The sequence below is a fragment of the Xyrauchen texanus genome, chromosome 16 (genome assembly GCF_025860055.1).
Source record: "Xyrauchen texanus isolate HMW12.3.18 chromosome 16, RBS_HiC_50CHRs, whole genome shotgun sequence".
NCBI classification, from domain to species: domain Eukaryota; kingdom Metazoa; phylum Chordata; class Actinopteri; order Cypriniformes; family Catostomidae; genus Xyrauchen; species Xyrauchen texanus.
In genome coordinates, this window is record NC_068291.1 from 5,672,318 (window position 1) to 5,685,900 (window position 13,583).

General features: G+C 35.7%; 1 protein-coding gene across 3 annotated transcripts in view; it reads right to left on the reverse strand.

The window, feature by feature from the left end:
• ralgapa2 (Ral GTPase activating protein catalytic subunit alpha 2) overlaps positions 1-13,583 on the reverse strand; it is a 268,297-nt gene that overhangs the window by 140,452 nt on the left and 114,262 nt on the right. For all 3 annotated transcript variants that reach the window (XM_052145011.1, XM_052145009.1, XM_052145010.1), the window contains exons 7-9: positions 9,685-9,800; positions 9,428-9,566; positions 1,293-1,495 (exon numbers count right to left, since the gene is read on the reverse strand). In XM_052145011.1, the coding sequence (XP_052000971.1) occupies positions 1,293-1,495; positions 9,428-9,566; positions 9,685-9,800 (458 nt within the window). The remainder of the gene's footprint in view (positions 1-1,292; positions 1,496-9,427; positions 9,567-9,684; positions 9,801-13,583) is intronic.

Here is a 13,583-nt window from a genome sequence, read left to right on the forward strand (position 1 = left end):
GTGTGTGTGTGTATATATACACACACATGTAATACAAATTATTCAACCCCCCAAGACAGTAAGGATTTACAAAGGTAAGCTTTTCTGATGACCCAGTATTTTTAAAGATTACATCTATACCAGTCGAGTGATATATTCAAAGTCATAGTGTGAATATATCACGACTTGAATGACTGTGTTCTAATAAACATCACCAGCACATATTGCTGGTCAGGGAGTAGAATAATTTTGATGGCATCTGTATATATATATATATATATATATATATATATATATATATATATATATATATATATATATATATATATATATGTATTTTGCTTATTAGTGAATGAAGTCATTAGCTTAGCAAAGTATTTAACCTGTAATATTTTTATCTTAATTCCCAACATGCTTACTGATAGAAAAATTATCTCCAAAAAATATCCACCAACATATATGTTAGATTTTTTCCCACCAAGTGTAACAAAAATGCAACGCTGGATGCTTATTATTGCAATATTGCAAAGTTATTCACCAGCTCATATAAAATATATATAAAAATCTAAATTTTTTATAACCAGTGGCTTTCTAAAAACACTTTCAAATAGGACACATCTACATTTTTCATCAAAAAAATTGCTTTGGGCTCTACGGATTACAAAGAACGTTTCAATTCAGTCACTTTATGCTGGTTTAATTTCAGCTAGAATGCTGCTTTACAAATGAGCTATTTATGTAGTCAGTAATTCAGGATGGACTTAAAAGACTCTAGTCATTAATCTTACCGTTCATACAATGTTTTTTTGTTTAAACATTGGCCCCTAACATTTACTGAGTTTACTAATTGTAAACCATGACTTGTATTACACATTAATAACAAATTTTGGCATTATATTCATGCTGTTTAGCCAGAGGGGAACTGGCCCCCACAGTGAGCCTGGTTTCCCCAAGGGATATTTTTCTCCATTAAACAACATCTTACAGAGTTTTGTGTTTTCTTGCCGCAGTCGCCTTTAGCTTGCTCACTGGGGGTCTAAATACATATATTATTTACTTATTTATTTTAAGGCACTATTTACAATCACGTTTTTATAAATCTGCACAATGATGACTATTACAGATATTACAGCCTCACTTTGTTAAAGCATAATTTTCTGTAAAGCTGCTTTAAAATTATGTGTGTTGTAAAAAGCGCTATACAAATAAAAATGACTAGATTTGACTTGACAGTAGACAGCGAGGCAGCTCTCTAGGTTTTGGAACAAAGTTTAAAAGTGGTGAATCCTAAAGTCCTGCAAGCCTCGTCCCACCTGGATGATCTTAGGTAGGACTTCTCCTCCATTCTTGGAGCTGCTTGTTGTGGAGGTCACATACTTCTTCTCCAGGAAGAAGTTGACGAGCCACCTGATGAAGGCCACGCGGGGAGCCAGATACTGATCCCTGGTGCAGTACGTGCTCTCGTTGTTGCGTGTCACAGGGACATAGAGGGGCTTTGGTCTGTGAATGGGAAGATCTGAGAGGGAGAGGGTACAAAATTCAGATCAGCACTGAATAATAAAAAAAAATATTGATAACAATACATGACAAACATGGGGATAAAGCATGGCAAGTAACCAATCACTAGTGTCTCTGGTAATCCTCTCCAACCAGTCTCAGCTGACAGCCAAAACAACCATCAAATCATTCATCATATGTTTAACGTATTTAGTTCCTCTTTTATGTTTATTATAAGCCCCATGAAATCATTCACTTGGAATGTGATGAAAGAAATAAAAGCTGAATAAATCATTCTCTCTGCTATTATTCTGTCATTTCAATATACTTAAAATAAATTAGTGATCCTAACTGACCTAAGAAAGGGCATGTAAACTTCTGACATCAACTGTATATATATAGATGTGTGTGTATACACTACTGGTCAAAACTTTTGAAACACTTGACCGAAAGGTTTCTCACGATCTTAAAAATAGTTTGATGTGAAGGTGTATGGTTAAATGTCAGAAAAAACTTTTTTTAGACAACAATATAATTGTGCCAAAAAATTAATTTATTTCATTATAAAACTAAAACTTAATTTTTATTTTTTTTTAAACTGATGACTTGGACCAAATAATTAAGAAAAGCTGTCAATAAGTGCCAAACATAGATGAGAACTGCTTCAATACTGTTTAAAAAGCATCCCAGGGTGATACCACAAGAAGTTGGTTGAGAAAATGTCAAGAGTACATGTCTGTGACTACTGTGAAGATGGTAAAATATAACACAGTTTTGATTTATTTTGGATTTTGTTTAGTCACAACACTATTCCCGTAGTTCCATTTAGGTTATTCCATAGTTTTGATGACTTCACTATTATTCTAAAATGTGAAAAAATAAAATAAAAAAATACATACATTTTTAATCGAATTAATTACTTGGTGTCCCGATTAATTAATCGTGATTAATCGCATATACAAATATTTGCTGAGAAAGCCCCTCATATAACAATAATTCAATATATAAAGATTATACATATTTATATCAATATATAATTATACATATTTATCTTTAAATATTTAAAAATGTGTATATATACAGTCAGGTCCATAAATATTGGGACATCGACACAATTCTAATCTTTTTGGCTCTATACACCACCACAATGGATTTGAAATGAAACGAACAAGATGTGCTTTAACTGCAGACTTTCAGCTTTAATTTGAGGGTATTTACATCCAAATCAGGTGAACGGTGTAGGAATTACAACAGTTTGTATATGTGCCTCCCATTTTTTAAGGGACTGAAAGTAATGGGACAGATTAACAATCATAAATCAAACTTTCACTTTTTAATACTTGGTTGCAAATCCTTTGCAGTCAATTACAGCCTGTAGTCTGGAACGCACAGACATCACCAGACGCTGGGTTTCATCCCTGGTGATGCTCTGCCAGGCCTCTACTGCAACTGTCTTCAGTTCCTGCTTGTTCTTGGGGCATTTTCCCTTCAGTTTTGTCTTCAAAGGTGATTGACTTGGCCATTGCATAACATTCCACTTCTTTCCCTTAAAAAACTCTTTGGTTGCTTTCGCAGTATGCTTCGGGTCATTGTCCATCTGTACTGTGAAGCGCTGTCCAATGAGTTCTGAAGCATTTGGCTGAATATGAGCAGATAATATTGCCCGAAACACTTCAGAATTCATCCTGGTGCGTTGCTCATACAGCTGAAATTTCACTTACTGCCCTCTGGAGTAAACAGGTGGTACTACAAGCTTGCATTTCTCAGGAATCTTCCTTATTATGGTGCGATTAATTGCATAAATTTTTTGAACGTGTTATTTTTTGTCAAATTAATCGCACTGAATTAACGCGATTAAATCGACAGCCCTAATATATATATATATATATATATATATATATATATATATATATATATATATATATATATATATATATATATATATATATATATTATACACACACATACACAGTATCTCCCAAAAGTGAGTACACCCCTCACATTTTTGTAAATATTTGGACATTTTCACTTAGGGCTGTATTCAATTTTGTTGCCAGTGGTTTAGACATTAATGGCTGTGTGTTGAGCAAATTTACACTGTTATACAAGCTGTACACTCACTACTTTACATTGTACAATACCCAATAATGACAATGTGAAAGACGTTTGTTTGAAATCTTTGCAAATTTATAAAAAAAAAAATAATAATAATAATAATAATAAAACAAATTTATAAAAAGAAAATAACATGTACAGAAGTATTCACAGCCTTTGCCATGATACTCAAAATTGAGCTCAGGTGCATCCTGTTTCCACTGATCATCCTTAAGATGTTTCTACAACTTGATTGGAGTCCACCTGTGGTAAATTCAATTGATTGGACATGATTTGGAAAGGCACACACCGGTCTATATAAAGTCCCACAGTTAACAGTGCATGTCAGAGCACAAACCAAGCCATGAAGTCCAAGGAATTGTTTGTAGACCTCCGAGACAGGATTGTATCGAGGCACATATCTGGGGAAGGTTACAGAAACATTTCTGCAGCATTGATGGTTCCAATGAGCACAGTGGCCTCCATCATCCGTAAATGGAATACGTTTGGAACCATCGGGGACTCTTCCTAGAGCTGGCCGCCTGGCCAAACTGAGCGATCAGGGGAGAAGGGCCTTAGTCAGGGAGGTGACTTAGTCAAGGCACAGACACGGTGTAAATAATTGAGTTATTATGCCGATTAGACAGCTTTGTTTTTAATGAGAGCATTCGTGAGCGTGCAGAACTTTGTGTGGAGCGTCACTGAGCTCGCGTCGAAATGCAGATCTCAAACAGTGTATACCTGCAGTGAGTGACAGTAGACAATGTAATGGGAAAGTTTGTTGCGTTTCTTGATTTCTGTGTACAATTTATTCAATATTTAATGACAGTTTTGTTTTGTCATGTTAATAAGTAGCCCAATGTGAATTTGATTTGTACAAAATATCAATAAAGTAATTCGGCTGAACTGTTCTAAGTGTGTTTTGGAAGTGTAGCCAACATGAAGAATATGGCATGAATAGCATATTTCAGGAATCACTGTCATTGTTATTGCATCTGCTCTAATAAGACCCATTTGCCACGCAGCTGGTATTGGTAGATTTAACATCTACCATCACAAATCGCACAAACTCCGAAACAAATGACAGTTTTCAATTTCCAAAGTGCAACCTGAGGCCAAAAATGATCTAACGATGATCTTACATGAACAAGATCACCATTGAAGATCTAACGGGATTAATGGTCCCCTGTCTAGCCACCCAAGGGCATACTGAATGCAGTATCTTGGTCAATTTAAATCAGCTGTAAATAGGTTTGAATATTGACTATGCCATATTATTTACTGTACGTGGACTAATAATTTAAGCAGTAATTTAGCAATAATTCAATTTATTCTATACCATAGATATCAATTTAAAATTATTTTAATTTGCCTTACCTTAACAAACATTATTACAATATAAAATACAATAATCGTGTAGCCCTCACTCACCTAAAGGATTATTAGGAACACCATACTAATACTGTGTTTGACCCCCTTTCGCCTTCAGAACTGCCTTAATTCTACGTGGCATTGATTCAACAAGGTGCTGAAAGCATTCTTTAGAAATGCTGGCCCATATTGATAGGATAGCATCTTGCAGTTGATGGAGATTTGTGGGATGCACATCCAGGGCACGAAGCTCCCGTTCCACCACATCCCAAATATGCTCTATTGGGTTGAGATCTGGTGACTGTGGGAGCCATTTTAGTACAGTGAACTCATTGTCATGTTCAAGAAACCAATTTGAAATGATTCGAGCTTTGTGACATGGTGCATTATCCTGCTGGAAGTAGCCATCAGAGGATGGGTACATGGTGGCCATAAAGGGATGGACATGGTCAGAAACAATGCTCAGGTAGGCCGTGGCATTTAAATGATGCCCAATTGGCACTAAGGGGCCTAAAGTGTGCCAAGAAAACATCCCCACACCATTACACCACCACCACCAGCCTGCACAGTGGTAACAAGGCATGATGGATCCATGTTCTCATTCTGTTTACGCCAAATTCTGACTCTACCATCTGAATGTCTCAACAGAAATCGAGAAATCGAGACCAGGCAACATTTTTCCAGTCTTAAACTGTCCAATTTTGGTGAGCTCTTGCAAATTGTAGCCTCTTTTTCCTATTTGTAGTGGAGATGAGTGGTACCCGGTGGGGTCTTCTGCTGTTGTAGCCCATCCGCCTCAAGGTTGTGCGTGTTGTGGCTTCACAAATGCTTTGCTGCATACCTCGGTTGTAACGAGTGGTTATTTCAGGCAAAGTTGCTCTTCTATCAGCTTGAATCAGTCGGCCCATTCTCCTCTGACCTCTAGCATTAACAAGGCATTTTCAGCCCACAGGACTGCCACATACTGGATGTTTTTCCTTTTCACACCATTCTTTGTAAACCCTAGAAATGGTTGTGCGTGAAAATCCCAGTAACTGAGCAGATTGTGAAATACTCAGACCGGCCCGTCTGGCACCAACAACCATGCCACGCTCAAAAATGCTTAAATCACCTTTCTTTCCCATTCTGACATTCAGTTTGGAGCTCAGGAGATTGTCTTGACCAGGACCACACCCCTAAATGCATTGAAGCAACTGCCATGTGATTGGTTGATTAGATAATTGCATTAATGAGAAATTGAACAGGTGTTCCTAATAATCCTTTAGGTGAGTGTATATATATATGTGTGTGTATATATATATATGATAATTCTATAATAAATAGTGAACATCTTCTCGAACTGTCAATAGGTTTGTAAACTCACGATTTAATAATCTGTATTTGCATTCCTATCTACTGCATAGTACTACATAATATGAAAAGCCTAATAACAGGTTTAATGTAGTTAAATATTTTTAGATTATTCTATATTATATTATGTATATATATATATATATATATATATATATATATATATATATATATATATATATATATATTATAAATATTTAATTCTCCTCTCCTTTTTATTCCATCATTTGTTATATATTGACCCATATACCCAGGTGCTACTGTGTAGGATATTAGATGCAGAGAGTTAACAATTGCTGCAATATGGCTTGAATCCAAGAACATTTCATACAAAGTACCAGTACTTGTGATTTAACCCTCTAAAATGTACAGAATGCATTTGGACCCGGAAATGACTTCTGTGATTACTTTTATAACTTACAAATTAATGATTATAACCTGATGTACCTTTTAAAATATGTGTAGTGATTTGTAATCACTTCTAACTAACAAATAGATTATTATAATCTTTAATCTTGTATGGTAAATATTCAAGGGTTAACTTGATATTATACCCTGACAATCAGGTTTCTCATAACGTGTAATGTATTATACATGTTGTGAAACCAATGAATTAACCAGTATGATTTTCATGTTTTGTTACTTACACGTGTAATATTCAGGAAAGCATGTCACATTTAGAATGATTGCTTGTTTACGTAGAGAATGTTGATGACAACGAATGTCATGTCTCTTGCACCGCTTTCAAGATATAAAAGTTCATGATTAAACATTCACTTGTATGAGTGGGAAGTTTGTAAGAATCCTCCACACAAAGGATTGTAAATCAACATTGAAAAAAAACAGATCAGTTGAACGTGTGATTCTGAAAAGCCATTTCTGATTGGCTCAGGACACCTTTGGGGTGTGGGCAATTTCTTCTCAAAAGTTCCCTACCAAGAAAGAACTGTCTCTCAGTGTCCTCCTCTCTTCTTCGGCTCTCTTGCTTCTTCCAGTTACTCAGCGCACCATGTAGAATCCAAGTTAACTCGGGACCCGGAAGCCTCACACTCTCTGCTCTACGGTTCACACACCAAACGTGAGTCGCAAGTCTTCCTTGCGGAAGGCCTTGCTTCAAAGCCCACCTCATCATCCATCGAGACAACAACTATCAACGATCATTACAGCGTCCAAGACATTGACGGAACGAACTTTTTACAAAGAGTCAAAGAACCAAGCCATGCAAGGAAAAGCAATGCAAGGAAAACGCATTGACAAGCAAGTACATCTCCAGGCTTTTGCTCAAAGTGCTGGGGTATTAGCTGAATACTTTGGGTAATCCAACTGCAAATCGATTAAGACTCAAAGGATAAATGTTCTTAAGGCATTTTCTACAGAATCAATGAAATTCATTCTCTCTATATTGATCATTTATTTCACATTCTGTCACATTACTCACCAACCTGTTTCATGTTGTATGTGTTAGTTTTATGTTTAGAGTAGCAATAAAGTTTGTCTGTATTCAAAGATAATTTGACAGTGGTATTTATTGATAAATAATCTCATCCCTGTTTTTAAAAGGTTTCGCTTCAAAGCTATACCTAAATATGTGTAATATTATTTTCAATAAGCCATGAGAATAATATAACTCCAATTAAACCTTATTAAAGATAATTCCTTACAATAGAAATTGTGAGCGAATACAACGAGATGCTGATTTACAATTTTAATGGTGGAGAATTTTATTCAGACAAATAATCTAATTATTTGTCATTTATCTTTCTTTTAATGGTTGTCAAATGCGACTAATTCCATTATAAATTTCCTTACATAATAATTATGTAGAATAAGGACAGTTTAAATAAATTCCTAGCTCACATACTATTCCTACAACTGTATGTACATTTCAACATATTTAAACCCACAATTCGATTTTCTCAGTTATAGGCCAATGATTTATCAGCTGTCGATATATCATGCACCCCCTAAAAAACACATCGCGACAGTATTGTGTTCTATTCCATTCTGCCATGCTGTGTCTAACTGGTTTTGAACTCAAGACCAGGTGCCGTGTGAATGTCCCTTTAGTGCACATTTTACCATACAGCTGTTTTTTCATGCTCATTTAGTTGGGCTGCAGTGACAGTGATTTAGAAGGATACAGGTGCATCTAAAAAAAAGAAATTATATCGTGGAAAAGTTGGAAAAGTGGAACATTCATATATTCTAGATTCATTACACAAAGTGAAATATTTCAAGACTTTTTTTGTTGAAACCTTGATGAATACGGCTTACAGCTCATAGAAATCAAAAATCCAGTCACTCAAAATATTAGAATACAGAATTTATAATACAGAAATGCTGACCTATTGAAAGGTTACTTTGTTAATTTATGCACTCAATACTTGGTCAGGGCTCCTTTTGCACAAATTACTGCATCAATGTGGCGTGGCATGGAGGCAATCAGCCTGTGGCACTGCTGAGGTGTTATGGAAGCCCAGGTTGCTTTGATAGCAGCCTTCAGCTCATCTGTATTGTTGGGTCTGGTGTCTCTCATTTTCTCATAAAATCTCCTGTTAGATGGATGAATTGACTCTTGACTTGAGAAAACACAGTGGACCAACACCAGTAGATGACATGGCAACCCAAATCAACACTGACTTTGTAAACTTCACATTGGACTTCAAGCAACTTGGATTCTGTGCCTCTCCACTCTTTCTCCAGACTCTGGGACCTTGATATCCAAATTAAATGCAAAATTTACTTTCATCTGAAAAGAGGGCTTTGGACCACTGAGCAAAAATTATTTGCAGTAATTCATGCAAAAGGAGCCACGACTAAGTAATGAGTGCATAAATTAACATTCTTTTCAGAAGGTCAACATTTCTGTATTATAAACTCTTTATTCAAATATTTTGAGATACTGGATATTTGATTTCCATGAACTTTTCCATGATAATCAAATTTTATGAGATGCACCTGTATTACGTTGAGGCTGACTGAATAAGTCACATTTTCTTTCAAGTGAGAGTTTGTGTGTCTTGTGTGACCGTGTGCTCATACACGAGTATGTTAAAGCAAAGCTTTACTTTTCAAAACAAATTTTAGCAATTTTCATCTATACATTTGTTCTACTCTTGTGTTTGAACAAACCCACCTAACTGTGGCTTGTAGATGTTGGTGTGTTTTGTGAAAGAGGGGAAGATATGAGGCAGGTAGTACTTCTTGAAGAGGGAGAACAGAAACCTGAATCCTGTGTCCTGGTTCTCTTTGTTTCTCCAATCCAAGCTGGAAGCCTGTGAAAAAGAATTACTTCATGGCATTCCCGTTATGAGTAACATGCAGATGCAGACAGCCGGATCAGGATTACTTACAGGCCAAAAGCATTATAAAGAGTAAAGAGCTCTATCTCACCTGGAGAACCATGAACTTAAGAACAATTTGAAGGATGGAGCAGGTGTGGTCTTCTGTCACCTTCTCTCCAGGAACTGCAGGCACCAGTGGGGTGATCTCCTCTGGTACAATCTTGGCTACAAATCCACAAACAGAGTCATTTTAGGATGACATCTTTAAGCTCTATTCAGATGGGATTAGTTTTATATAGGGATGTGGGGTGATTTAATAATTACCAGAGCATCTCTGTGATTTTAATCACGTGCAAATCGGACATATCAGTAATTTTCCCTGACTTTTTATGTACTGCGCATTCCCACGCTGGTAAAGATCACAGCCAGGATCTGAAATGAACTTTTTTGCCCACCATCCACATTGGCTGGTAAATGCGCAATTTTACCTGTCACTTTTATTTTTCATATACTGTAAATATTATATGTTTTATCTACTCCATCTATCTATCTATCTATCTATCTATCTATCTATCTATCTATCTATATATATAGTAGCATTGAACATACACTATATACTGTACGTATATGTGACAGCATACATAACATATAAAATAATATTAATATTATTATTATGGTAAATTTGCAAAATACACAGAGGCAAAAACTAAACAAGCATAGAAAGAAACTTCTTGATCAAGCACCATTTCTGAGGCTGTTCTTAATTATTCAGACTACTCATGCCAATTGACCCGAAGTCTCAACGTCCCAATTATTAAACCGTGATGTTGCAGCATGCCCTATGCTCTTTGGACGGGGAAGTATACAGCAACAAATATCTGGAATTATAATGTCAAAATACAGTGAACCTACAGAGTTGCGTTCACAATGCATGTGAAACACTAACTGCAATGTGGATATAAGGTTAACTAAATTCAGAGTACCTGGTCGGAGATCATTTGCAGTGTTCACATTTACAACACTATTCTTGCAAACTGATTCCACACTACTGATGGAAACGCAAGAGTGAAAACACTTCATACACACGTGTTCCGTGAGCAGACAACATATTTTCCAGGGGGACAAATAAAACTAAAAAGTGTGAATGGATTGTACACTTTTAGTACAAAGTGTAAAATATGATTTTGCAAGATATTCCAATCAACTTCTAATAATCCCAGATAAAGTAAATGATCATGTTAAATATTTCCTGCATAATTAATTAGCACTGCTAAACATTTTCAGTTACGAGTGTCAGTGTGTAAATGCAGTAGATACACCCATCTTTGTGAGTTCAACAGACATCAATTATCCTGTGCGAATCGATCGGTAAACATTACAGACATCCGCAGTAATAATTACTTTACCTCTCTCATCAACAAGGCATTTCAGTCCACAGAACTGCCACTCACTGGGTGTTTTTTGTTTTTGGCACCATTCTGAGTAAATTCTAGAGACTGTTATGTGTGAAAATCCCAGCACATCAGCAGTTACAGAAATACTCAAACCAGCCCATCTGGCAACAACAATCATGCCACGGTCAAAGTCACTGAGATCACATTTTTCCCCATTCTGATGGTTGATGTGAACCTTAACATCCTGACCTGTATCTGCTGATTGTATACACTACACTGCACTGCTGACACACGATTGGCTGATTATAAATCGCATGAATAAGTAAGTGTACAGGTATTCCTCATAACGTGGTCATTGAGTGTATAATGTGCTGCTCTACACTTTCACCCTTATTCTTTAGGTTTTGGTTCTATTCTTTTTTTATTGTCTTTAGCTGTGAAAAACCATCAGCGTTAATATTTCACACTAATGAAATTATTCCGATATTCAGAAATTCCTCGACACAGACAGTATTCACGCATTTTAAATACATATGAGGGAACACATTCAGAGTGCTTGAATCGAATGTGTCATTGCCAGTTCAAGGGCATCAATAAAATCTATTCTGAGAGAATACATCAAGGGAAATCATTCCTTTCAGCGTTTAACTGAGTCTGACCTCTTTTTTCCGATGACTCTGTCAGTGTGCTGCCATTTGATTATTACACTATAATGTTAGATTTAAAGTGCCTCTGTGCAAAAAGAGCATTAATAGAAATCATTAAAATGTACACTACCAAGGAAAAAGACAGATGTATTGCAAATTGTGAGGGATGAAATACATAAAGTACAAATTTGTGAGTATCGAAGGGGTAAGGGGGTTATTGGTTACTTTAGGTGAGGCAGAAAAGGCAGAACGGAGTTTAGCTGATTTGTCCAGGTGCTTCTCTTAAAAAAGGCATTATCTGAACATGAGTGCTGAAAGCGCTGTGATATTTTACCCTAATTAAGTCATTCCCTCACCAATGCTTAAGATTTTCATAATTGGGCTTCAAGTGGAGTCAGAAATATTGTAAATTTACATGAAGAACATGAATGTCATACAGTGGGTAAGCAACCAGATTGAGCCTTACTACTGCGGGGAGTACTGCTGTGAAAGCTTTCAATTCTCACACGTGAGAAATGTTTGCAAAATCACCACCAGGAGGTGCAAAGAGACAATTTGGACACGATTGTTTAGTAGTGTGAATAAAGTGAGAGTTATGATTAAATTGTTATTATTATTATTATACATATGGCATTTTTTTGATGTGTATAAGGTGATCTAAAAATGAACAATGAATGGCAGCATTAAAGCTATAGCTTAGTGAACTCATGAATTGATATTGTGAAAAAAAAGCTTGGATGTCAGCATTTTACAATAAATGAAAACTGTTGCTTCATAGATATTAGCTGTTTAATTATCTTCCTGAAAATCAAAACTAAAATACATTGTGAACATTAATATTTAATTTGCGCTACAATAAATATATAAACTACCAACTACAATTATTTCACTACAATAGCGTGAGAGAAGTTCAAAATAGTGTGGAACATTATTGTATGGGTTCCTTCTACGCCATTCTCCTGAATTATGAATAAACTTACTGCATAATGTTGGCATCCGTGTACACATGAAAATAAGTGGTACAATTAGCTCAAACGGCAGAATGATCAAGCTTTGGGGCAACATTGGTTAATAGCACATATTAACTACTACTAAAATAGTATGACAGATAATGAATAACAAAGCTCATTTCCTAAAGGTTTGAACACCAAAACGTTTCTGGTTATGACACGTGTAGTGTAAAACTCAATGCATGAGTTGATATTATAAATATAATTATTATCCAAATAACGTGGCCACAACACTTCCATCTTTATTTATGTAATGGAACATTTTTATTCTTTTTCTAATACTTCATTTGATAAGTATTCTGCTCCCTTAAATATTGATCCTTTTGTTTTTATTGCCAGGAGAATATCACATATGACACAATGGTATACATATAAATGAATTAATTCACATTTGATAATCCTGTTTAAAAATAGAATATATGGGCTAGCCTGTCGGCATATTAAAAGAAAGCACATGTTTAGAGTCTTAACAGTTTTTGGAAGTCACAATTGTTTGAATCTGCAGTCTAATGATGCTCACTCATGAAGGCTGTGCAAATGCATAAAACTACTCACAAATGACAATTATCTCTAATGAAATGTAAATGAATAATGCAAACAAGTAACTCTCTAATGTGTGGATGTCCTCATGAATGTTGAATGCTGTATTTAAGTCTTCATTGCAACGCTTAGCCAGAAAATAAATGTTGAGGTGTTTTTTAGTTTGTTGTTGTTCTTCTTTCTCCTCTTTTTTTTCCTTTTTATGGTGGTTGGCAAAACAAGCGTAACTTGCCCTAACTGCCTCCAACTTAATGGCCGTTATGTTGGGAGAAAAAGCTTTGAGGTGTTCAGCTCTGGCCTGTTGAAATTCTATGGTTATAGTGCTTCTATGAGCTGCTAATGAATCAGAATCAGCTTTATTGCCAAGTGGTCTCACGTACACAAGGATTTTTCTTTGGTGATAGGAGAAACAAGTGC